Source organism: Triturus cristatus, chromosome 1_2, assembly GCF_964204655.1.
Source record: "Triturus cristatus chromosome 1_2, aTriCri1.1, whole genome shotgun sequence".
NCBI lineage: Eukaryota > Metazoa > Chordata > Amphibia > Caudata > Salamandridae > Triturus > Triturus cristatus.
In genome coordinates, this window is record NC_140580.1 from 1,080,624,985 (window position 1) to 1,080,648,034 (window position 23,050).

Sequence of the window (23,050 nt, forward strand, 5' to 3'; positions counted from 1 at the left end):
AATGTGGAAGTGGAATTGTTAACTAAGTTGTTCAAATGGAAGCAAAAGACCTTACCAAGTACAATATAGCATTAGAGGCCAGGTCTGATACAAGACCTTCCCGAACAGGGCATGTGGCACTTACAGGATGTGTGTTGGCCGCGCAAGCTTCCAGGAAGGATATCCCCTCATGCACCAATGTAACCCCAATGGGCGTGATAGTTGGTGAGGAATATGTAAATGAGATGAGTTATCAGGCTGGCCACCCTGCATGAAAATGTGATATGCATACCTAAAGATTGAATGTCTACATTGTAAGCTCTTGGCTTGGGCAATCCTCATGGACATTGTTTAAAATGGTTCCACAGAGTAAACAGAAAGATTGTTGTATAATATTGCTTTTAACATGACCCTGTTGTCAAGATGTTTCATCTTTGTGCTTGTAGTATTATTTTCATTTTTTCAGGACTATTTATTGGTTGTCTACATGCAACATATCGAGGGTTTACTGTTTAAAATTGAAGTCAAGTTATTTGATGATAGTGTATCCCCTGTGTGTGGTGATACTATATATGTAAAATGTAAATAAAGCGATACTGGTAAACAAAAGTCCAATGTCAGAACTAGACATCCATGTTTCATGCCCTAAGAGGCAGAGATCTCAAGGGGACCTTCTCTGGATCAATGACACATGGTTACCCCTAGCAGCTTCTATTGTGTGATGCCACCCTGGTTGCCTGTTGTGATTTTATCTGTCTAAGAGCAAGAACCAGCCCGAAGCGAAGTACTACAACAGTTTATTATTACTACTACTACTACTACTACTGCTGTCTCTTTATCGATTGGCAGACAGCAATCACCATTCCAGCCACACACGATCTAGTGTCCTGACTGTATATATTGGAATATTCGTCTGAGTCTCCTTTTACCACAACTTTCATATCAGACCTCACTCAGTTCGACCAGCTCCCGTTTATTCAGTCTCCCAGGTGCCAGCTTCTGCCCAAAGCCTCCTTAGAAAACTACTTTAAAAATCACCCATGCCCCTTGGCCAATTACAACAGTTCTAGCTGGCTTGTGAAACCTCCTGGATATTCTCATCTAGGGGTGCAATAAGACTCCGTCAAAATCCCCTTGTCCAATGAGGCCATCACAGTGCGGGTTTTGGTTCTTGGCCAACTATGTCAACATAGAAATATTGGGACCTTTAGTTGGCAGAAGCGTCATTAGTTTACATATCCTGTTTTTTGTTTGCTGAGAAGAAGTCTCATGATTTTTCTGCTTTGATTGATAATGCCACTGAATCTCTACCTGTGTTTTAGGGTTCACCGATGAGGAGTGTTCAGGCCGAGCGGTAGAACTCCTGCATCTTTTCAAGGAGGCCCAAAGACTGAAAGCGCAGAAGTTCAGCTGTGAAGCGGAAGATCAGCCACCTGGGAGTGCCAAAAGGCAAGGGTTTTGGCTTACTTTATCTTCTGATACTAGTCCTAATCTTTACATTTGGAGAGTTATAGCTCTCCTTCAACCCTATCTCCCGGGGCCAGCTCACATACTAGCTAGCTAGAGTCTTTTTAGGTTTGGAATTAGACAACACCTTTTGATTTTGCTAAAATGTGTTTGTTTAATATGCCTGCTTATCCTGCCATCTGCCAGCATTTTACATCTATTGGTCTGTTGTTGTGCCATTCATGGTTTGCTTTCCCCCACCACAACTTACAGCATTATACAGTGGGTAAGTCAGTGCTTAATTTGTAAAACAATAAGTGCCAGGGCTTTCGTTAGGAGGCCACTGCAGCTTGCCCCACACGTTGCCCCTGCCATGTTGCCAGTGATAGTATCAACACAACTACTAACCATCACACTCACAGGTGTGACATTTTAGACTTTTACAGGTCCCCAAAGCTATAAGAATATGTAATAGTCATTTTGAATCTACATTGACTTAATAATTAAATGTTGTCCTGGTCATTGACTTAATAATTAAATGTTGTCCTGGTCATCTCTAAATTAATCAGACAACGCCACCTTGCAGCAGACTGTCACAAGCGCCGGTGTTGACAATTATGTGCCAGTGCCGAGCACCAGAAACCACCGGCTCAAATTAAGCACTGGGGTAAGTCCATTTGAGCCATAGGTACTATGGGTGACAGCATTCTGCTAGTGTACAGAGCGCACATCTGCCAAAAAAGTACCCCCTTAACTGCCTAGGACTGCTTTATTTATATAATATATAATACTATATTATATATTATATTTTAACACATAATTTAATATTTAATTTATTATGCATTTTATCCTGTGAGGGCATGGTAGCTCTCCAGGATACCGGTCTCTTGCTGCCACCTGCAGTGTGCTGCATCCCGTACCGGCGCTGCCAGCATCCTACATTTTTAAATGGGTTTAATAACGTGGAACAATGGCTGCCTGTGTGTGCCTGTGCTTCTGTAAAACTTAATTGCAAAAACTTTCAAAGACAGCTGCTGCCTTTGCATTCGCATTGCATTCTATTTGTTTGTAACAAAGAATTACAAAAACGTTTTAAAACCACAAGAATTGCCAAAGTTGAGTGTTTGGACACCATACAGTCATGGTTGCAGGGCTTCTTCAAGATAACAAGGCACGAAACTGGGTTTGGATGGCTAGCGAGAACAGTCAGCCTACCCCAAAGCTGCCATCACACAATTAGGCCCCTTTAGTCTCTAAGTTTAAGCTTCATAACTCTTGCCATGCAAAGGACAACATCACCAAACACAGAAACTGGGCATAAACAGGGAAGGCAGTGAGACAGAGTCCACTCCAGGGTTGGATTGGGATAAAAAATTTGCCCGGGCACCCTAAAAAGAAACGTGGCCCACATTTGCGAATTGCACCTTTTCGTAAAAAACTGCTTCAGTGTTTTGAGTATTATGAAAAGAAGGAGGGGGATTCTCTAAAAAAGGCATGTTTTCTTATCCTCGCGGATAGAAATGTTTTTTCTGCCAGGGCTCTTTGTGCACGGATTAGTTCACAATGGTGAACCACACCTGAATATAAGTGAGGCCACCTCTGCTCTGGCCCCCTGCCCAATCTGCCTACATTAATGGACCGGCCCAGCGAGAGACTCTCTCCGCCCCGTTGGTGAAAAGGAGGTAATAGCGGGCCATCTGCCTCTGGAAAGGCCGCTCAAGCTCCTTCTGTGCCGCTGGCGGCATCTGTACAGCACAGACACAGCCCAAACCGGGCACCACACTCATCAAAAAAGCTGCCCAGAGCTGCAACTCTGATACCGGCCCATTGCCTGAGTGCCCGCCTTACCAAATTGACCCTGGTCCATTCTGCCAGGTTTTTCACATTTGATGGGACGGTACCACTCTGGATGTTATGATAAGATCTGACGAGTTGAAAACAGTGCATAAAAGTATAATGTACCAGCTGAACAGCAAGAACAAACCAGAACTAAAACGAAGCTTACCGGTTTCAGCAGTGAATTTTGCTATGACAAGTCGGGAGCCAAGCCAATAGAGGTAAAGAGACCGCACAACCAACAATACTAGGTGGATAAGAGATTAAGGGAACCAAAAATGTAAAAAGCACAAACCGTCAGGGAACTCCAAAATAGGTACGAACTGAAGAAGCACCAAAACATTTTTAATTGGCAGTATAATAAATATGCATTCATTCTTATGTAACCATATCATGAGAATACATATATTCATCTATAGAAATGTGAAATTAAGTGTGTTAGATATGAGGATTTAAAAAGGAATAAGAAATGCAAGTCTAACCTACAACTTTACTGATCCTAGGCTCACATGAGTTTAAGTACTGAAAGCGAAATGGCAATTTGTGCATAGCTAAAGTACAGTGGACCAAAAAGGCAGACATTGCCATACCAAGCCCAACTAACGGACCGCTAGCATAGTGGCCTGTGCCACCTAAGATCAAATGGAGTTTTCCCATAAACCCATGGATGTTCTTTCACTTTTGCCTGAAACAATAGCGCTCATGGAATAACTCCTAAGACAGCATGTTATTGCACCAGTCTAACTATGTAGGGAAGCTTGTTTTTCCATTTTTAAGCTATTAGTCTTCAAGCCACCGAAGTTCTGACAAATATTAAATTGATCTAGGATTCATTCCACACTTCCCTGTGTCTGTTCCTGAAATCTAATCTCAGCAAAATCAATTGCAAGCGAGGGGAGGATACTGGAGCCTATATCAAGAAATACCTGCGACCAGAACTCTTCTAAACTGGGGGAAAGGAAGAACATATGTTCCCAGTCCCCGGTCCGAATTTGATATCTAGGACACCTGTCATCAGACTACGAAAACTCATTAAAGATGGTATGTGAAGATAAGCATAGACACGCTAACTCCATCTCTGTGTTGCATTGATTACTGCTTATTGGATTAATTGATGAAGAAACTTCCACTCTTTCAAAGAGATTTCTAAACCGCTTTACCCTCCATATGTCCAGGATATCGTCCAGCCCAATAAATGTATAGTGATCACCCATTTGCACATGTTGCTTATAACTCCACCAGAGCTAGCTTTTGAGCAAACTATCAAGAACTCCTGCTTCGACCTAGCCATTGATCATCATTCCCCTTAAGATAAGAAATTGTAAATACTTAAAAACAAAAGTTTCACTCTAAGGCAAGTCAATCTCTTATGAGAAAGGCTTAAATTAATTCCCCCTTCATAAGGGCTTAAATTAATTCCCCTTCATAAGTTGCCTTCCGCGCACTGTACCCTTCACTACCCAAAGGTGTCTAAAATCCATTGAGATAAGACCAGGATGCTGTGGATTATTCCAAGTCGTGTAAATACATGGCGGCATTCAATCTTCCCAAATTTCTAGAATGTGCAACATATTTGCAATAAAGATTCTATCACCTTAAATAAAAAAAAAAAAGAATTAGGGTTCTGAATGGTAAATAAATAAATAAACAACACCCTGGCTCTTGATCTCTGTAGGAGAGTAGGGTCTGCTATCCTATGGTCACCCCAAATTTTTGCTTTTTGCTTCACTGGTTTTTGACATATTGAGGCTGTGGGCCTGCCAATCAGACCCCCAGCCTGCTGTTCTCTCTACTAAATATACACTATGCACCCTAGGTGCATAACCAATTGGAAGTGGATCACCCTGTGAGCCCCTGTACCAGTGTACACTAGGTACCCAGGGCATTGGTGTATCCAAGGCCTACCAGGGGCTGAAGCATGTATTGTGCCACCCCTGGCCTGGCCTAACAAATTTGACACAACTGGCTGATCACTCAGCTGGGGTAAGTTGGTGTAACCACCTCTTACGTAGGTGTAGTATACCTATACCTAACCTTAAATGGAACACATGGTAACCTATCAGCCACTCCTATAGCAGGCCTTGACAATCCTGAAGGCAGAGTGCTTGGTTCCATGTGAGATGGTGCTCTGGCATGAGCTGAGCCTGTCTGCAGTGGTCGGAACAACTTCCTTCTACTGTTTCCAGATATCGTCATACCATATACTCTTAAGTGCATTATGAACCTCGCGGTTAAATGCTATCTTTGGTTTGGCTTTATCAAAACAAGTCGAGTAAGGTGTCATACGAATTGGAATACTAAGCCCTCGCCAATTCTGGCGACGGGGTTAGAATTCCACCCTTCTAGAGGGACACGACATGTACAGTACCTGAAACCCGGGTAAAATCAGACATAGCCTCAGCTCCACAAAATGGATGCTGCCACCAGACACAAGTCTGCCCTCCTGCTGCTGGGAGTCCTTCCAGCTTGGGAGGTGTGGACAAAGGGTTTCCTGCGAGGGGAGGTGCGAGCACCACCCCAGACAGGATTTTGTGTATTGGTCAGGTAGGGCTTGAAAGGAACCAGACATGCCTGAGGCTCACAAGGAGCCTCGGTGCATATGCCAGTTCAAACCGGTCCTGGGGCACACCAGCCCTGGACCTGGGGCGAGCTGGACAAAGGATTGGGGGTGTAACCACCCCCCTTCCTGGTCCCACCCTTAGGGAGGGACCTAGCAGGTAGTCCGGCCCCTAGAATCCGAATAAAGGTAGGAGCTGTGTCCTAAGACTTTAGACATCCTGGAATCAACTTAACTACAAGAAGAAGACGGGAACTTCGACGCTCTGCCGCACAGAGGACTGAAGCCAATCTCCCCTGTGGTCAGGGAGTGACCACCTTGCTAACGCAAGCACCATCCAGCGAATCAACGTCTGCTTTGCCGCCGCCTCCCGCCGGAGCCCGAGCCCAGAGACTGACAAGACCTGGACCTCCAGACCTCTCACCGCCCGATCCACAGTCCCTGAAAAGAAGGAACCCGTGGAGGCACCGAGACACGTGGAGCCAGCCATCTTGAAAAGACCACGACAAGCTGCAAGCGCGACAACCGAGGCTCCCTCCAAGTTGTGCTTTGGGTCCTGAGAAGCCCAACACCCGAGCAGCATCTGCACCAAAGGTGAGCCCTCCAGCATCTCCACGATCTGCGTGGGGCCCCTCTGCATTTTGCCACTCGACGCGCCTAACCGGCTGCTGGCCCGTTGGCTAGTGGCCATCTTGGCGACGAACTTCAAGAACTACACCACTGGTCTGGTTGCTCCAGACTGGCCCTTGCTCCCCTCCAAAGGAGCAGTCCCTCTGACCTTGCTGGTCAGAACCATCAGCTTATTTCGTTTTCCACAACAATTGCTTTTGCCAAGGCTTGTTTGCTTCGATCAAGTCGCCGACACCGCCGACAGCGAGAGCCTGCGTGGGACAGCTCGTGAACCGACTCCTGGACGTCGTCGACCTTCAGGGACCGCGTGGCTGCAGATACAAGCTGCACCCTTCCTCCTGTTTGCACCCGACATCGCCTGGTACTCACCTGGTGCCACGCTGGTCACTGGCTAGTGACTGTGAACACTGTCCCCTCTGCTTACAGGTCTTCTACAACTCCGATCCACTCTGGGATCCACCGCATCTCTTCCGGGCCGACCGCCTTCAGCATCTTTGTCTTCAGGCTCCATTGAACAGATAGAAGAAACCCGACGCACTTCGAGACCTATGCACCCGCTTCCTGTGGGTGAGGTAAAGCTGGCACTCCGGTGCCCAAGTGTAGAGTAACATCTCTAGTGTCTGTGTTTCCAATCTTGAGTTCATAGTCCATCCGGAAGATCCTTTTTGCAGTAACTTTGTAACTTTTACGCACCCATTGAAAACCTATGGGAGCCCGCGTGTGACTGTTTGCTCTGCACACGCAACCCGTGGACCTCCTGGTCACTAACTAAAGTTAGCTCCTTGTAGGCCCAGCGATTCTAGAGGCCCTAGGCCTTTTCCCTTTCCTGTTCGTGGTACTTATACCACTATTTTAGTATATGGTTCGAGTGGCCACCAGGGCCTATCCATATAAAGTGCAACTTCTGTGTATTCTAACGTATTCTTGTTTAACGATTTGTGCTCCTGTGCTCATAAAGAGTCTAGGGGATACTTTGAGAAATAAATACATATATATTTTCAATATATATCTGTGTGGTGTCCTTTCATTGGTATAAAGGGGGGTTACATTTGGTAAAACAGCCTGCTTAACACGTTTCACGAGTTTAGCCTCAAAGACTGCTTAGCCTACGCTACCACTAGGGCAGCTGGTCCGAAAAGGTTGACTTACAACCACACCATAAGGGTTGCTTGGCATGGTACAAGGTGGTCACTTTAACTAGTGAACATCATATACCAGGCCAACTTCTCACATTGGTGAGCAGCGGTTGGATTTGAGCTTGCTGTGTTTTACCTCTGTAATCTCTTTGTTACCAATTGAAAGATCATACAGGTACCTTTAGGTACATATAAAACAAGATTAGATATACTTAAGTTCTACTGAACTTAGTTGTTGTAGAGCAAAGGGAGTAGCACACCCTGACTACAACTACTAGATAGGTTTAGTAGGAAAACCCAAGAGTAGGTAGATTGCAACACATCCACCCACACTTAAGAGCAATGGCTGGGGCAGAGGGGTCCAATGTACCCATCTCTGTTGAGAGTGACCCCCAGAGGGCACCATCCATCTTTGCTACCCTAAACCAAAATGAGCTCAGGCAGTTGGCAAATATCAGGGGCCTTAAACAGCCCAAGAATCCTACTTCTGCTGAACTCAGAGAGCTTTTACAGGCTGATGAAGATCAGAAAGCTCTCAGGAAAGCCTCCCAGTTAGGCCCCTTAGGGACTGGAACAGGAGGCCCCCTTCTGAAGATGCTACTGAGGTACCCCTTTCCAATAGTCACCCCTTAGATGAGATTCATACCACAGAGGATGAAAGTGAGAAGGGTACTGATACAGAAGGTAGTGAGGATGAAGGGAGAACTAGCCTAGTGCCAAGTGTTATACGTGGCCCAGCTAACTTAAGGCTACTGGGGACTGACAATGGGATCACCCCATTGGATCTCCCTAGTGGACTTAACCAGGGGCTTGGGAGGCAAAGGAATCACTCAGGTGAATCTAATGCTTCTCATGCCTCTAGAGGCTCTCAAGGTCACTCCAGGAGAAGGATGACCACCCCTCAGAGGAGGGAGAATAAGGCCAGAATGCAGGAAGCTCAGCTGAGAATCGGGAAACAGGAGCTAGAAGTAGCTCTGATGGAAGAGAAACTGAGTAAGGCTAGGCGACCTAAAGAGAGTGGGTCTATACCCACTGGTGGCAGCATTGTCCCTAAGGACAAAGATAGGGTCTTTGATAATAGGAACCTGTCTAAGGTTGTGCCCCCCTACAAAAGTGGGGATGACATCCACAAATGGATGACTGCTCTTGAGAGAGCCTGCAAAGTGCAGCAGGTTCCTGAAGACCAGTGGGCAGCAATCCTCTGGCTCTCCTTTGAAGGAAGAGGCAGAGACAGACTCCTCACTGTTAGGGAGGAGGATGTCAGAAACTACAGAGTCCTGAAGAGTGTCCTAGTTGATGGGTTAGGCTTAACCACTGAACAGTACAGGTTAATGTTCAGAGACACCCAGAAGACACAGACTCAGGACTGGTCTGAATACATTGAATGTGCCACTAAGGCTTTGGAGGGTTGGTTGCTGGGAAGTAAGGTATCTGATTATACAGGATTGTACAATTTGATGATGAGAGAACAGATTTTAAATAACTGTCAGAACCAGCAACTGCATCAACACTTGGTTGACTCTGATCTGACCTCTCCCCAAGAATTGGGAAAGAAGGCGGACAAATGGGTCAGAACCAGGGTTAAGCAAAAGAACCAGAACCAGGGCCAAGGGGGTGATCAGAAGAAAACAGACCAAAAGGGTGGAGATCAGAAATCTAAAGACCAGAAGTCTTCAACAGGGCCCCAAACTAGTACTAAAGAGGGTGGGTCCCAGCCTAAAGGGAAGAAGAAAGAAGGTCAAAAGAAACCCTGGTGCAATTCTTGCAAGAATACAACTCACTGGACTAGTGATTGTAAAAAGGGTGGAGCCCCCAACACTGTTGCCCCTAAGGCACCTGCTCCCAGTACTACTGTTAGCAGTGTTGGTCCCCAGACAAAGGGTGTAGTGGGAATCACTATGGGAACTGAAGGAGATTCTGACTTAGACAGAACCCTGACCCAGGCAGTCCTGATCTGTGATGGGGACATAGATTTGTCCCTGACTGTGAGCCCCAGTAACCTGGGCAAGTACAGACAGACTCCTTTAATTAATGAAAAAGTGGCTCAAGCCTACAGGGACACATGTGCCAGTGTCACTATGGTGACACCAGGCTTTGTGGACCCTGGACAGTACATACCAGGTGAGAATTACCTGGTGATCAATGCCAGCAATGCCACTACTTCACATAGTGTGGCAGTTGTTAACTTCTCATGGGGAGGGGTAACTGGCCTCAAAAGGGTTGTGGTTAGTGCAGACCTCCCAGTAGAATGTTTGTTGGGCAATGACCTAGAGAGTTCTCTATGGTCTGAAGTGGAGTACAGGACACATGCAGAGATGTTAGGTATATCACCACATGTCCTTGCTGTGACCAGGTCACAGGCCAAAAAGTGCCTTACTGAACCACAGGCCTTGGATCCTGGAACAATGGACCAAGCGCCTACCAAGAAGACGAACAGGAGGGTTAAGGCTGTACCTTCCCCCCTGCCTCAGAGTGATGATCAACCTTCCCAGGAAGCTGATCTAGAGAACCCTGAAGGAACTGTCCCTGAAGAGCTTGAACCTGATCAGGTTGAGTTTCTGGGGACAGGGGGACCTTCAAGGGCTGACTTGAGGCAGGCTCAGTTATCCTGTCCCTCTCTTGAACCCCTCAGACAGCTGGCTGCTGCTGAGGCTGCTGGGAATGCTCAAGGTACCCATAAAGTGTATTGGGATGAAGGGCTCCTTTATTCAGAGGCTAGAGACCCCAAGCCTGGTGCAACCAGGAGGTTGGTTATACCTCTGCAATTTAGGGGCTTCCTTCTTACCTTGGCCCATGATATTCCTTTAGCAGGACACTTAGGCCAGAACAAGACTTGGGACAGGCTTGTCCCTCACTTTCACTGGCCTCACATGAATGAAGATGCCAAGGAGTTTTGTCGCTCCTGTGTGACCTGCCAAGCCAGTGGCAAATCAGGTGGCACAACAAAGACCCCCCTGATACCACTAACTGTGGTGGGGGTCCTCTTTGAAAGAGTGGGAATAGATATAGTGGGTCCCATGGATCCTCCCACTGCATCTGGGCACAGATTTATACTGGTGGTAGTGGATCATGCCACCAGGTATCCAGAGGCAATTCCCCTTAGGACCACTACAGCACCTGTTGTGGCCAGGGCCCTGCTGGGAGTATTCTCCAGAGTGGGGTTTCCTAAGGAGGTGGTTTCTGACAGAGGTACCAACTTCATGTCAGGATACTTGACAGCTATGTGGAAGGAATGTGGTGTCAACTACAAGTTCACCACTCCTTATCACCCACAATGCAATGGGCTTGTTGAGAGATTCAACAAGACCCTAAAGGGTATGATCAAAGGATTACCTGAAAAGCTCAGGCGAAGATGGGACATCCTTCTACCCTGCCTTCTGTTTGCTTACAGAGAGGTCCCACAAAAGGGGGTTGGCTACAGCCCCTTTGAATTGTTGTTTGGGCACCCTGTAAGAGGCCCACTGTGTTTGGTGAAGGAAGGATGGGAGTTACCTCTCAAAAAGCCTAAGCAAGACATAGTGGACTATGTACTTGGTCTCCGCTCCAGGATGGCTGAGTATATGGAGAAGGCATCCAAAACCCTTGAGGCAAGCCAGGCCTTACAGAAAGCTTGGCATGACCAAAAGGCTGTCTTGGTTGAGTTTCAGCCAGGACAGAAGGTATGGGTATTGGAGCCAGTGGCCCCAGCAGCACTCCAAGACAAATGGTCTGGACCCCATACAATCCTGGAAAAGAAGGGAGAGGTCACCTACTTGGTGGACCTAGGAACTCCCAGGAGTCCCCACAGGGTACTCCATGTTAACAGGTTAAAAGCATATGTTGACAGGGCAGACATGGGCTTGCTCATGGCTACAGATGAGGGACAGGAGGAAGAGAGTGACCCTCTCCCAGACCTGTTGTCTCAGAACCCTGAGGATGGTTCAGTTGAAGGAGTGACCCTTGGAGGCAACCTCACTGATCATCGGCAGACTGAATGTAGACAAGAAGTTCTACAATCATTTCAACACATGTTTTCCTTGATACCTATCCAAACTGACTGGTGGACCCATGTGGTGGACACTGGTGACAGTCTGCCTGTAAAGAACAAGCTTTACAGACAACCTGACCACGTCAGGGACTGTATAAAGGCTGAGGTACACAAAATGCTGGAATTAGGTGTCATTGAACCCTCAGAGAGCCCCTGGGCTAGCCCAGTGGTTCTAGTCCCCAAACCTCACACCAAAGATGGCAAGAGAGAGATGAGGTTCTGTGTGGATTACAGAGGACTCAATGCTGTCACTAGGACAGATGCACATCCTATTCCAAGGGCAGATGAGCTCATAGATAAACTGGCTTCTGCTAAGTTTTTGAGCACATTTGACTTAACAGCTGGCTATTGGCAAATCAGATTAGCTGAGGAGTCTAAGGCCAAAACAGCATTCTCAACCCCAGGTGAGCACTACCAATTTGTGGTGATGCCCTTTGGTCTGAAGAATGCACCTGCCACCTTCCAAAGGTTGGTGAATCAAGTCCTTACTGGGTTGGATGACTTTTGTGCAGCATATCTTGATGACATTGCTGTCTTTAGCTCCACCTGGGAGGATCACCTGATCCACCTGAAGAAGGCTCTTGAGGCTCTGCAAAGGGCAGGCCTCACTATCAAGGCTACTAAGTGCCAGATAGGGCAGAGTAAGGTTGTGTATTTGGGCCACCTTGTAGGTGGAGGCCAAGTTCAACCACTGGAGAGTAAGATACAATCCATCAAGGACTGGTCTCCTCCAACCACCCAGACTCAAGTTCAAGCTTTCTTGGGCTTGACTGGGTACTACAGGAAGTTTGTTAAGAACTATGGGTCCATTGTGACTCCTCTTAATGATCTGACATCCAAGAAGATGCCCAAAAAGGTTCAGTGGACAGTAAGCTGTCAAAAGGCATTTGATGACCTGAAGGAGGCCATGTGCTCTGCACCTATCCTGAAAAGTCCTGACTACTCCAAAGAGTTTATTGTCCAAACAGATGCTTCTGAGTTAGGTGTGGGAGCTGTGCTGTCACAACTTAATGTAGATGGTCAAGACCAACCCATTGTTTTTATTAGCAGAAGGTTGACCTCCAGAGAGAAGAATTGGTCAGCTATTGAGAGGGAGGCCTTTGCTGTGGTGTGGGCCCTGAAGAAGCTGAGGCCATACTTGTTTGGCACTCACTTCAAGATTCAGACCGACCATAAGCCCCTCTTGTGGCTAAATCAGATGAAGGGTGAAAACCCCAAACTGCTTAGGTGGTCCATTTCCCTACAGGGGATGGACTTTACAGTGGAGCACCGGCCAGGTACTGACCATGGGAATGCAGATGGTCTCTCCAGGTACTTCCACTTAGGACATGAAGACGAGACTGGTCAAGGCTAGTTTAATGTCCCTGCGTTTGGGGGGGGTTGTGTAGGAGAGTAGGGTCTGCTATCCTATGGTCACCCCAAATTTTTGCTTTTTGCTTCACTGGTTTTTGACATATTGAGGCTGTGGGCCTGCCAATCAGACCCCCAGCCTGCTGTTCTCTCTACTAAATATACACTATGCACCCTAGGTGCATAACCAATTGGAAGTGGATCACCCTGTGAGCCCCTGTACCAGTGTACACTAGGTACCCAGGGCATTGGTGTATCCAAGGCCTACCAGGGGCTGAAGCATGTATTGTGCCACCCCTGGCCTGGCCTAACAAATTTGACACAACTGGCTGATCACTCAGCTGGGGTAAGTTGGTGTAACCACCTCTTACTTAGGTGTAGTATACCTATACCTAACCTTAAATGGAACACATGGTAACCTATCAGCCACTCCTATAGTAGGCCTTGACAATCCTGAAGGCAGAGTGCTTGGTTCCATGTGAGATGGTGCTCTGGCATGAGCTGAGCCTGTCTGCAGTGGTCGGAACAACTTCCTTCTACTGTTTCCAGATATCGTCATACCATATACTCTTAAGTGCATTATGAACCTCGCGGTTAAATGCTATCTTTGGTTTGGCTTTATCAAAACATGTCGAGTAAGGTGTCATACGAATTGGAATACTAACCCCTCGCCAATTCTGGCGACGGGGTTAGCATTCCACCCTTCTAGAGGGACACGACATGTACAGTACCTGAAACCCGGGTAAAATCAGACATAGCCTCAGCTCCACAAAATGGATGCTGCCACCAGACACAAGTCTGCCCTCCTGCTGCTGGGAGTCCTTCCAGCTTGGGAGGTGTGGACAAAGGGTTTCCTGCCAGGGGAGGTGCGTGCACCACCCCAGACAGGATTTTGTGTATTGGTCAGGTAGGGCTTGAAAGGAACCAGACATGCCTGAGGCTCACAAGGAGCCTCGGTGCATATGCCAGTTCAAACCGGTCCTGGGGCACACCAGCCCTGGACCTGGGGCGAGCTGGACAAAGGATTGGGGGTGTAACCACCCCCCTTCCTGGTCCCACCCTTAGGGAGGGACCTAGCAGGTAGTCCGGCCCCTAGAATCCGAATAAAGGTAGGAGCTGTGTCCTAAGACTTTAGACATCCTGGAATCAACTTAACTACAAGAAGAAGACGGGAACTTCGACGCTCTGCCGCACAGAGGACTGAAGCCAATCTCCCCTGTGGTCAGGGAGTGACCACCTTGCTAACGCAAGCACCATCCAGCGAATCAACGTCTGCTTTGCCGCCGCCTCCCGCCGGAGCCCGAGCCCAGAGACTGACAAGACCTGGACCTCCAGACCTCTCACCGCCCGATCCACAGTCCCTGAAAAGAAGGAACCCGTGGAGGCACCGAGACACGTGGAGCCAGCCATCTTGAAAAGACCACGACAAGCTGCAAGCGCGACAACCGAGGCTCCCTCCAAGTTGTGCTTTGGGTCCTGAGAAGCCCAACACCCGAGCAGCATCTGCACCAAAGGTGAGCCCTCCAGCATCTCCACGATCTGCGTGAGGCCCCTCTGCATTTTGCCACTCGACGCGCCTAACCGGCTGCTGGCCCATTGGCTAGTGGCCATCTTGGCGACGAACTTCAAGAACTACACCGCTGGTCTGGTTGCTCCAGACTGGCCCTTGCTCCCCTCCAAAGGAGCAGTCCCTCTGACCTTGCTGGTCAGAACCATCAGCTTATTTCGTTTTCCACAACAATTGCTTTTGCCAAGGCTTGTTTGCTTCGATCAAGTCGCCGACACCGCCGACAGCGAGAGCCTGCGTGGGACAGCTCGTGAACCGACTCCTGGACGTCGTCGACCTTCAGGGACCGCGTGGCTGCAGATACAAGCTGCACCCTTCCTCCTGTTTGCACCTGACATCGCCTGGTACTCACCTGGTGCCACGCTGGTCACTGGCTAGTGACTGTGAACACTGTCCCCTCTGCTTACAGGTCTTCTACAACTCCGATCCACTCTGGGATCCACCGCATCTCTTCCGGGCCGACCCCCTTCAGCATCTTTGTCTTCAGGCTCCATTGAACAGATAGAAGAAACCCGACGCACTTCGAGACCTATGCACCCGCTTCCTGTGGGTGAGGTAAAGCTGGCACTCCGGTGCCCAAGTGTAGAGTAACATCTCTAGTGTCTGTGTTTCCAATCTTGAGTTCATAGTCCATCCGGAAGATCCTTTTTGCAGTAACTTTGTAACTTTTACGCACCCATTGAAAACCTATGGGAGCCCGCGTGTGACTGTTTGCTCTGCACACGCAACCCGTGGACCTCCTGGTCACTAACTAAAGTTAGCTCCTTGTAGGCCCAGCGATTCTAGAGGCCCTAGGCCTTTTCCCTTTCCTGTTCGTGGTACTTATACCACTATTTTAGTATATGGTTCGAGTGGCCACCAGAGCCTATCCATATAAAGTGCAACTTCTGTGTATTCTAACGTATTCTTGTTTAACGATGTGTGCTCCTGTGCTCATAAAGAGTCTAGGGGATACTTTGAGAAATAAATACATATATATTTTCAATATATATCTGTGTGGTGTCCTTTCATTGGTATAAAGGGGGGTTACATTTGGTAAAACAGCCTGCTTAACACGTTTCACGAGTTTAGCCTCAAAGACTGCTTAGCCTACGCTACCACTAGGGCAGCTGGTCCAAAAAGGTTGACTTACAACCACACCATAAGGGTTGCTTGGCATGGTACAAGGTGGTCACTTTAACTAGTGAACATCATATACCAGGCCAACTTCTCACAATCTCCCACCTTTAATATAAACCAGCAGTTATTAAAAGAAGCTGCTAGGCTGGTCTCCAGCAGCCACTGCGACTACCTAGCCGCTGTTGCGTCATAATAATCCTCAAAATCTGAGTGTGCCCACTACATTCTTCCAATGGATGTAAAAACGTCTGCATACTAATCTGTTTTCTCTGCCCATTTAAATTTCAAAATCGTAGGGTTTAGATGGGTCTAGCTACATTTTTTGATTGAGATACAGGAACAGTGAATTGATAGGTATTACAACGAATGATAAGTATTGAATGCAATATTGACATTTTATAGCATAACAATAGAAAGTGATTTTTTTTAAAATGCTGATTTATAGATTGGGCCGTGTTCTTGTGCGATTTATAAAAATGTTTTCCAAAGAATTAATGCAATGCTAATTTATAAAATGTTAATGTCTTTTGAAAAGTATGCAGCATGTTTGGCCTGGCCGTGGCCTAAAGGTAATAATAATACATTCAATATGAACACAATCTTTTCAGATTTGAAACAATTAACTGCAACAATAACATTTTAATATAAAGACTACAAACTGATACGATTTAGAGGGCTAAATAGACAAATTACATTCTTTTCGTAATGTTCGATGATTTATTAAGCTTGCAGAATTCAAATGACTTTCAACAGGAAGTTTTAGAAAATGAAAGTGTAACAATGTTTCAGATCCAGCACCAGAGTAGTTAATACAGACATGGAGAACACTTGTTCCTTTCCCAATGTGTTTTATTTTAGAATATTAGAAATATACATTTTATTTTACATATACAAGATATATCTATCTATCTATCTATCTATCTATCTATCTATCTATCTATCTATATATATATATATATATATATATCTATATATATATATATATTACCTACTGGCGGTCGCCAGTAGGTAGTTATAGTTAGGACCACGTTTCCATAGGAAATCCGCAACATTCTATTTTGAATAACTTTGGCGCCGGTCGACGAATCCTCGCGAATTTTTCAAAATAGGTGGGGCGCTACGCTCCGCTCCTTCCCTGAAAGTCTCGGGGGGATTCGTCAAGCGGGGGCTGAGATAAAAGTGGGGTCCCAAAACGCGTTTTTCCCATGCATTTTTCCATAGGACCTTTAGACAGGGCTACAGCCCGAACGGCTGAACAGAATTACTAGAAATTTGGCAGAGAGGTAGTCCTCAGGTCAAGGAAGTGCCTTTTGTAGGTTTGGTGTAAATCTGTTCAGTAGATTCTGAGAAAATAGCCTTTAAATCAATATATATATCTGAGCCAGCTTACGGTGCGCTTACGGTACGCTTACCGTACGCGTACGGTGGCGTGCGCGAGCGCGATTCTGATTGGCTCTTAGATCTTAGTAAACATTCGAATCGGCCGAAACCAGGAAGCGGCGGCCGCCATTTTCTCTCTCGCACTGAGAGTGATGTTTAAAATATAAAGCACAAAAACATGTAAAGGGGCTGTTTAGACAGCTCCCACACACATAGCAATGTTGAGGGAGTCCCCCAAGATCCCCCAAGGCCAAAAACGGAATTTTTATTTTTTCGCTAATTTCGCCGATTACGCTTACCGTACGCGTACGGTAAAAAATTATAAAAAAAAAAAAATTATCCACACTCTCCCCAGCCCGTGTGCAATTGGTGCCCGAAGGGCACCAATTGCGCATGGCTTATTAAAGATGAGTTAAACTAAAATATTAAAAAAAATAATAATAAAAAAAAAAATTATCCACACTCTCTCCACCCCGTGTGCAAATGGTGCCCGAAGGGCACCATTTGTGCATGGCTTATAACATATACGAAAAATTAAAATATTACCTTTCAAAACGAAGTGCATCATATGTCCTCCATGTGCGCACGGTGCGCGAAGCGCATCGTGCGTACATGGCCCATCTAGCGTAACGTGGGCACGCGGTGCGCGTAGCGCACCGCGTGCCCACCGTGCGCGCACGGAACGAACTGCGTTAAGTGGGCGCGCACGCCACGAATGGCGTAAAGTAACTTAGCATTTAAAAAACCGTACAAATTCACTGAAAAAACCATAGGTTTCACACACGTTATAGTTAGGAATTAGCATTTAAAAAACCTTGCAAATTCACTGAAAAAACCATAGGTTTCACACATGTTATAGTTAGCGGAAATTTTAATGATAAAAAACCAATGAAATTCCCCCGTTATAGTTAGTGCAGGCAACTATAACTCACGCGACCGCAATCTTCTGCTGATGACATATGTGTCTTTATGAAAAAAAAATATTTGTAATATATGTATAGCTAAAAATGTATGGAAGAAGACATGGGCAAATAAGTGTCTAAATACAGTATTAGCATCAGCAGAGGATTGCGGTCGCGTGAGTTATAGTTGCCTGCACTAACTATAACGGGGGAATTTCATTGGTTTTTTATCATTAAAATTTCCGCTAACTATAACATGTGTGAAACCTATGGTTTTTTCAGTGAATATATATATAGATATATATATATCAGGCATTATGCCTGAACAGCTTTGGAGTTTATAATTTGTGTGAATAAATCACGGCACTGCGATGAAGGAACATTGGAGTTGTGCATTTCTTGAAGCGTATAAGAGGACCGTACCCGTTGAGTCACTGACGGGCCAGGAGTTGGATATATATATGCTCCCTAGATCACATATTCTAGCCAAAAAAGTACAGATCACCAATGCCACTGCTAGAAATGCAGAGCTACTAATGGGCCCTGATTTTCATGAAAAATGTTCTGCTTCATGAACAGACTGTTAATCACACAATAAGGAGCGGTTATATTTGTAGATTTTCCGAGCTGATCCTGCTTTGTTCAGGTAACAACGGACCCTAACTAAATTGAGAAAGTTGAGGGTTACATTAGTTTTCACAAATAGACTGCTAATTAAACCAGGTGCTGTGGCTAAGTTTACAAATGTTTAAGGCTTCTCCTGCAGTGTCCAGCTAACAATGGGTCCTGATTTGCAATTTGAATATTCCGGTTTTGCTTTAGCTTTCCTGACGAGGTGATAAAGTATACAATAGGCAATCGTGAAAATATGCAGAGGCTGCCTTCATTCTGTTGTGATTTATACAATCACATTTTATACAAATGAAGGCACCAAAGCATATAAAATATGTAGAAGATAGATTGTGTTCCTCCTCTCATTATGATGCTGTGAGAGGAAGGATTGATGCATTTAAGGAATGGCTATGTTGAATGAATAAATGAATGAATTCAAACTATTGTACCATTTGCATTACATTGACCTGATGCAAAGGAGAATCCCGCCTTTTTTGTCTGTGTCTCAAAGCCACAGGTAAAAGCAGCACATTACTTGGCAAAAAAAGGAGCCATGAATGCTTGCAGATCTTTGGCCAAGACCTGGAAGTGTGTTGTCTGAATAGTACGGACATGGCTTCTTGCAACAGCTGGTTTAACACAGATTAGTAGTAGTCGACTTCAAGCGTTCCTGTTTTATTCGTGAGTTTGCATTTCATGTTGTGTTCCAATTCTCAGTATATTGATCGTGCTGCTAACTGCTTGATATTTTTGACAACTTATGGGTTTTCCGTTGTAAATATTTTATGTCTGCCGTCATTAATTTACCAGTCTCATGGGGTTCTGTTTGGCATTTTCTCTTGTTTTGGGGGGCTTCCTTTCGTGTCAGTATCTCATCAGTCCTGCTTTCACCATTCCTACTTCTGTTGATTATTGCATTGACTTTACCTTGGCGTTAACCCTGACTAGGTGCATTAACGCTTCTACATAACCATTACAGGAGAGTATTAGCATTCTGAGCACCTTCTCTTGCAAAGAGGCGGTCACCGTATCCAGACGTACTTGTGTAATAGATCATTCACACTTTTCTTTGGCAGTCGTTCACTCATGTCATGCATGGTTCAGCTCTTCCAAGGATGGTACGATTAAGATGGAGATTCTGGTCCCTAGATCTTCAGCTGAGACTCTGAGCAAGTTGGCCAAGTATTGTCAACCTGACACTTGTGAAGTGGATTTTGACAGCATAACCAGGTGTTGATCAACATTGATTACTACCAACATTGGAACTAGTGTCCTCGAGGGGAACAGCTTCTTATACCTCTGTCAAACATTTGCGCTCTCGACATTGGCACAAGCTTCTGTGCAATCAGCTCTCCGTTGGTGGGAAGCTTGGAAAGCTCTGTACACTTACACAAATACATTGGGCTTCATTAGAATGGGAGTCAGGCCCCTGGTCTCTGCTGGTTTACAATGATGATCGTTAACCCAAATCAGATTTCACAATGAGGCATTGAGACATTGTAATTTGTCTGTCTGATGGAACAGGGCTTACTCCTTTTTCCTTTGCAACATTTTAAAGGTTTGGCGAATGTGGTGCATAGCATCTTAAATAGCTTATCTTACTGAAAAATACATTGGCATGCATTTTCTGTTGATATGGCTCCATTTGCCAAGTACCCTTTGGCCTTTAAATCTGTAAGCAGCTTTATAAAAAAAATCCCTCCTTTTTTTTGACAACTCTCATGTGCCTTCTTATTGATTTACTTGTTCAGAAAGACTTTCAATTGCACAGCTTTAGGATTTATCAGACTGTTGTTTATCTCCACAGAAAGGGAAGTGGATTAGGAGGTGGACCCAGGCGATCCAAAGCCTTTGATGAATTTGTGCTGAAGAACCGTAAAGAGTTGCGCCACGGACCAAAATTATGTGAGAAAGCTGTGCAGAGGATCTTAGGATATTCCAATAACTACCTGCACAAAAAGCGAAAGACAGATCCTCAGGTACATAGAATGCTGGACGATGGAAGTGCTGACTGACCTTGGTATGTAACGAAGCAAGATGACAACACTAGCCGTATTACTGTCATCACTGTACTAGGGTTTCTTCAATGTAAACATGAAGTGTGTATTGAACCAATGCCTATGACCAATCTACGGTTACATTACACAGGCTGTGCTCACTGTGATTGGCATTTGAGCTCCCTGCATTCTTACGAGAGGGCTTGATGGCTGTCAGACTCTCAGGATCCTGGCTGCAGTTTCACTTTCTCCTTATTTCTGACAAACCTAGTATTGCCATTGCTAACAAAGCATATGGATGCCTTCAGTTCCTTGAGTTACCCACGTCAAAGGTTTACCCACTCGACAATCTATTTGCAAATGCACTGCATCACAATGCCCATTGTGCACGTTTTTGGGTTCGCATCACAAGCCCTTCCGTCACAAACCTGGGGCAGGGTAACACTACAGTGAGCTTGGACCTAAACAATTCTGTAAGTCCACCATATCCTGTGTCAGGTCTCTGGTCAGCGCAGATGTTGATTTACATTCATATTGTACCATATCTATTGAAATAAAAGCTGTGGCAAAACCTTACAGTATAATTGAAACAATCATATGCCCAAACACTTGCCTTTCCCATAGTTTCTCATGCTTCTGTTTGTGCTCAAAACTCTTATCAAGGTTATTGGCAGTACGAATGCAACAAAACCACTGAAATTCACCAGTTATAGTTTTTTGAAGCAACTATAACTTGTGTCCTGAAGTAACTATAACTTACACCCTTGCCATGCACTGCTCACATATTACATCATTCTTGACCTGTTAAATGACTGCATTGATAACATCCCTAAAGACATCTGAAATTACATTGTTGATAACAGTGTGCATGGCAAGGGCACAAGTTATAGTTACTTTACAGCTTGAGTTAAAGTTACTTGAGATAACTATAACTGTTGAATTTCAGTGGTTTCAGTGTGTGTGTGTGTGTGTGTGTGTGTGTGTGTGTATATATCTATACATATGTGTATGCATATAGGTACACACACAAACACCCACACACATATGTATACATATATATTTTTTTTTTCACTGAAAAAAGGTCAGTCATGTTAAAGTTAAGTGCTGAAATTAGATAAAAACTAATGTTTAGAAAAAAAAATGAAATTCACTAGTTATAGTTGGAGTAAATTATACCTTGTACCCCCACCATGCACTGTTTACGACTTAACATATTACATCACTCATGACATGTTAAATTTTATCATTGATGACATCACTGGTGTGATCCCAGATCAGGTCCGAAATATAAGGAAGGTGATTTAAAAGCATAATAATGTAGAGCAGTGTTTGTGAAAGTATCACCTGTTCGATGTGCCCCATGATTCTTACAATCTCAAAGATCTGTTTCCATTTGTTGGCAAGTTTAACATCGTCACCAAAGATTAGCATACCAAGGTTAAAGCATGTACAATTTACCAACAATAATGAATGCATTTTGTCTTCTGCAGAAACGTGAGAGAGTTGAGCGGACTAAGGGTAGACGCGCCATGGGTCTCCTGAAGCCCATTGCAGAATTGAGTACATTGAAATGCTGCATGGATCACTGCTCAGTGGTAAGAGCTCTATATACTAAGTGTAGCTATTACACTGTTACCTGATATTCCCTTTTGCCAGAGTATATGTCATAGTATTGTAAAAGATAGGCTCATAGGGATGACAGTGATAATTCAACTGCAGGCTTCATGCCTGTGGTATTCCCCCCCACCCCCCAAATTGTGAGTCCATTGTTTTAGGTTGCCAATATTTTGAATCCCAGACTTCGGATTTTCCACCTTTTTTGATTCCCTTTTTTTGAAATATAAAAAGTCAGACATCTAAGTATGTGGGTAGGGTATTAGGATGGCAGTCGCCACTGTGTGGTTATACGTTAGGTCACAGTTTCGATAGGAAGACCATTTTTTGTTTCGCTAATAACTTTGGCTTCGTTTGATGAACTTTACAAAATATTCCCCCGAAAAAGGTTCAACCAACTCAGCTCCTGACTGGAATGTGTTGGGGGTGATCCGTTAAATGGGGGCTGGGAACAATGAGGGGTCCATAAACATTTTTTTGCCAAGTTAATTCCCAAAAGAAATATACATTTTTGCAAAATTTGGTGTAATTCTGGTCAGCCATTTTTTCTGTATTGCTACCAAACTTTTGCAAGAAAAATACACTTCTGTGATTCTTTTTTGCATAATTTATGCGACACCCTAGTCTTGAAAGGATATCGTGTGTATATGTACGTGTGTGTGTATATATATACTCCAGTTTCTTCAATGCGCATCCAGGCGCAGAAAATGACACAGACCATCTAGGATGCAGTAAGTGGTTTATTGGTAGTTGCACAAGTCAAACGTGACGCGTTACCTTTGATACAGATCAGGGTACCTAAAATATGCCCACTACCACAGATAGAGTAATTTCACAGTTACACGCATATACATTCATCATACACTAGGGCCCATTTCACTAACATACGATCCAATAC

The 23,050-nt window shown here is 45.1% G+C and overlaps 1 protein-coding gene across 5 annotated transcripts in view; it reads left to right on the forward strand.

The window, feature by feature from the left end:
- Positions 1-23,050, forward strand: part of LOC146868700 (uncharacterized) — a 133,655-nt gene that overhangs the window by 38,609 nt on the left and 71,996 nt on the right. For all 5 annotated transcript variants that reach the window (XM_085613313.1, XM_085613335.1, XM_085613345.1 and 2 more), the window contains exons 7-9: positions 1,302-1,428; positions 20,349-20,520; positions 22,029-22,133. In XM_085613313.1, the coding sequence (XP_085469439.1) occupies positions 1,302-1,428; positions 20,349-20,520; positions 22,029-22,133 (404 nt within the window). The remainder of the gene's footprint in view (positions 1-1,301; positions 1,429-20,348; positions 20,521-22,028; positions 22,134-23,050) is intronic.